The sequence below is a fragment of the Cebus imitator genome, unplaced genomic scaffold (genome assembly GCF_001604975.1).
Source record: "Cebus imitator isolate Cc_AM_T3 unplaced genomic scaffold, Cebus_imitator-1.0 Scaffold19, whole genome shotgun sequence".
NCBI lineage: Eukaryota > Metazoa > Chordata > Mammalia > Primates > Cebidae > Cebus > Cebus imitator.
In genome coordinates, this window is record NW_016107334.1 from 3,431,473 (window position 1) to 3,435,093 (window position 3,621).

The window sequence follows — 3,621 nt, forward strand, 5'->3', positions numbered from 1 at the left end:
CGGGATTTCACCATGTTGACCAGGATGGTCTCGATCTCTTGACCTCGTGATCCACCCGCCTCGGCCTCCCAAAGTGCTGGGATTACAGGCTTGAGCCACCGCGCCCAGCCCTTTTTTTACATTTTTAATACTAATCTTTTATTTTTTATGGTCATTACAGGTGTCTTTTAGTTTTTGGTATATTTTTAAATTTGTGTCCTTTTTGAAAACTGAGGTATAACACTGAAAAAGGCACAGATTGTAAGTTATATAGCTGTGGAAATGACCACAAAGTGATGGAAGTTTGTAGAGTTTTCATTATTCTAAAATTTCATGACCCACGTGTCTTGCTTAGTTCGTTGTGCCAGATACTCAGTGGCTGACAAACATGTCCTACACCATTCTGTGAAATTTTCTTGCATTATACCGTGGTAATTTTCTCTAAGTTGTCAGTTTTACCTTTATGGAATTTCTTATTTGTGGATATTGAATTCTGGATATTGGTCCCTAATTCTGTGTTTGAAAGTTTTCCATTTCTGCTTTTTACTCTACTTTTTGGGAAATTCCTTCAACTTTGTTTCACATTATTTATTCTCAAGATATCTTCTCTCCATGCTCTCGAATGTCTTTCTGCGTCTCTGTTTTCCATCGTTCATGGTACATACTTTGCTTGATGGCTCTGCTGATCCTCGGTTGTCAGCTCATATTTAAGAGTCGGGGACTAAATGTCTTTGAAAGTTGTCACTACAGGGTGATCTAGTGGAAACTTCCAGGGGATAGTCAGCGTCATTGATTTTTCCTGTGGAGTGTTCACATTTTGTGAAGAATGTCCCAGTCCTCTTACTCTCCGGAGGGAGAAGGCCTGGCTCTTTCATTGTGGAATCTGAGAGGCAGAAGACTTGGGTGGTGGCTTATCCTGTGTGAATGTGCTCATGTGTTCACATAATCCTGTTTTTAGTGTGGTGGGCTTGCCCCGCATCTGTGCCTCTGCTCCAGCTCAGAGGTTCTTTTATCCTTTTCTGGAGAATAAGTATATTTGTTGCTGTGTGGAATTAGAGATCTGTGTGTCTTATGAATCTGGGTATCTGTTACTTCTTTTTTTTTTTTTTTTTTTTTTTATTTTTTTTTATTTTTTTTTTTTTTTTTTTTTTTTTTTTTTTTTTTTTTTTTTTTTTTTTGAGATAGTGTCTCACTCTGTTGTATAGGCTGGAGTACTGTTTCATGATCTTAGCTCACTGTTACTTCTTTTTTTTTTTTTTTTTTAATTTTAATTTTATTTTACTTTATTTTATTTTATTTTATTTATTTATTTATTTATTTTTTTGAGACGGAGTTTTGCTCTTGTTACCCAGGCTGGAGTGCAATGGCGCGATCTCGGCCCACCGCAACCTCCGCCTCCTGGGCTCAGGCAATTCTCCTGCCTCAGCCTCCTGAGTAGCTGAGATTACAGGCACGTGCCACCATGCCCAGCTAATTTTTTTGTATTTTTAGTAGAGACAGGGTTTCACCATGTTGACCAGGATGGTCTCGATCTCTTGACCTCGTGATCCACCCGCCTCAGTCTCCCAAAGTGCTGGGATTACAGGCTTGAGCCACCGCGCCCGGCTGGGTATCTGTTACTTCTTAAGCAGTTTTAAAATTGCTCCTCATTTTAGCCCTCGTCCCTACTTCTGAAGACACCTGGCCTTTGGGGGGAATTTTGCCATGTTAGTTAGGTTAGTTCTTGGCTCTCTTCACTCCTGGCTTTGGATTTCATTTTCTCAGGTCTGTCTTGTCATTTTCCATGCTGCCAATATTTTGTTCTGTTGTCCTCACTCTTGTTTTCTCTGTCTTTGTGGGCTGGTCATTTTAACAACAGCCCCTTTACCATTGTTTTAGTGGGATTGGGGAGGCAGAGAAAAAAGATTCTTGTCTGTTTACCATCTTTATCTAGAAGCCTTTCTCTTTCTTTCAAGCCTAAAGGATTTGTAAATATTTTATCCTTTATTTTTAGATAGTTTATGGTGGGAGAATTTCAGGTTAGGTCTATGATACTGCTTCTTACTGGATCTTAAAAATAGGCATGTAGGCATATCATGCTCCTCTTGCAGCTGAGGAAGTAGTATTCAGAGAGGTTGAGTAAGGGATGAAGAGGTATCACAGAACTTTGAGCGATGGGGCTGGCACTGCACCCTCAGGGTTTTCTGACTTCAATACTTAACACTTGTTCCACCGCACTAGCTTTACCCACCCTTCCTTTAGCAATTGGATGGCATGGGGTGGGCCGTGTTTTCATTGAGGGCACAGTAAGCAAAGGATGAGACTTATTTTCAGCCGATTGTTTATATCTTTACTCTCTTGTCCTGTTGCAGTGTAAGGAGAGGATGAGGCCTGTGAAAAAGGCACTGAAACAGCTGGACAAACCTGACAAGGGGCTCAACGTGCAAGAACAGCTGGAACACACCCGGAACTGCCTACTGAAAATCGGAGACCGAATAGCCGAGTGCCTTAAAGCCTACTCAGATCAGGAGCACATTAAACTCTGGAGGAGGTAACCACTTAGGCCTTGTCTGCCCAGTTTGATTTGACTAAATATGGGAGCGGATTCTGTTTTCGTTTAAAAAAAGGTAGCATAGCTATCTAAGAAACACTTTTCCCAGCAAAACTCATTTATTGGCAATATACCTGCAGATTTTTAAACTTCCTTTCCATGATATAGGCCATTCCTCTGAGACCAGCCTTTTGAAGGGATAGGATGATGTCATTAATTTATTTTATGAGAGAAAGACAGTGTTAGTGGATTTGCTGGCCTATTCTCAGAAATAAATTTTCTTTAAGCCTGTAATGGAGAGAAATCATCTGGTCTTAACTTGTTTACCCATGTCAGGTTAATATCCAGATACTCAGATATTACTGTATCTAATACAAGTGATGGGTTGGCTCTGTACCAACATGTGGTGAAACAAAGGAACCACAAGAACTGTGAGTTTTCTGTTCTCATTTCCTTCCTTAATAAAGTAGTAATTTGGATTAAAGCAGTCAGTCTAGAACTTCAGTTTGTAAGGCATCATGGTTTATAAATGTTCCTTTACATATTCGCTTAAAATATATTTTTTTTAATTTGAATAGTTTTAAGGGAACAGGTGGTGTTTGGCTCCATGGGTAAGCTCTTTAGTGGTGATTTCTGAGATTGTGATGCACCTATCACTCGAGCGGTACACACTGCATCCAATGTGGAGTCTGTTATCCCACAGCCCCTCCGCCAGAGTCCATTACATCATTCTTAATGCCTTTGCATCCTGTGTGTGCTTTTCTGTTCCTGAGTTATTTCACTTTGAATAATGGTCTCCAGCTCCATCCAGATTGCTGCAAATGCGATTATTTTATTTTACTCCCTTTTATGGCTGAGTAGTATTCCATGGTATGTACATACCACACTTTCTTTATCCACTTGTTTGTTCATGGGTATTTAAGCTGGTTCCTTATTTTTGCATTTGTGAATTGTGCTGCTATAAACATGTGAGTTTATTAAGTGTCTTTTTCATAGAATGATTTCTTTTCCCTGGGGTAGTTGCCCATAGTGGGATTGCTGGATATATATCCACACCCACTTTGGATATTTTAAGAAAACATGACTGGAAAACCTTTTTTATTTCTTTCTTT

The 3,621-nt window shown here is 39.7% G+C and overlaps 1 protein-coding gene across 8 annotated transcripts in view; it reads left to right on the forward strand.

The window, feature by feature from the left end:
• CHD2 (chromodomain helicase DNA binding protein 2) overlaps positions 1-3,621 on the forward strand; it is a 160,391-nt gene that overhangs the window by 137,334 nt on the left and 19,436 nt on the right. For all 8 annotated transcript variants that reach the window (XM_017518069.2, XM_017518042.2, XM_017518086.2 and 5 more), the window contains one exon: positions 2,331-2,509. In XM_017518069.2, coding sequence (XP_017373558.1) covers positions 2,331-2,509 — 179 coding nt within the window. The remainder of the gene's footprint in view (positions 1-2,330; positions 2,510-3,621) is intronic.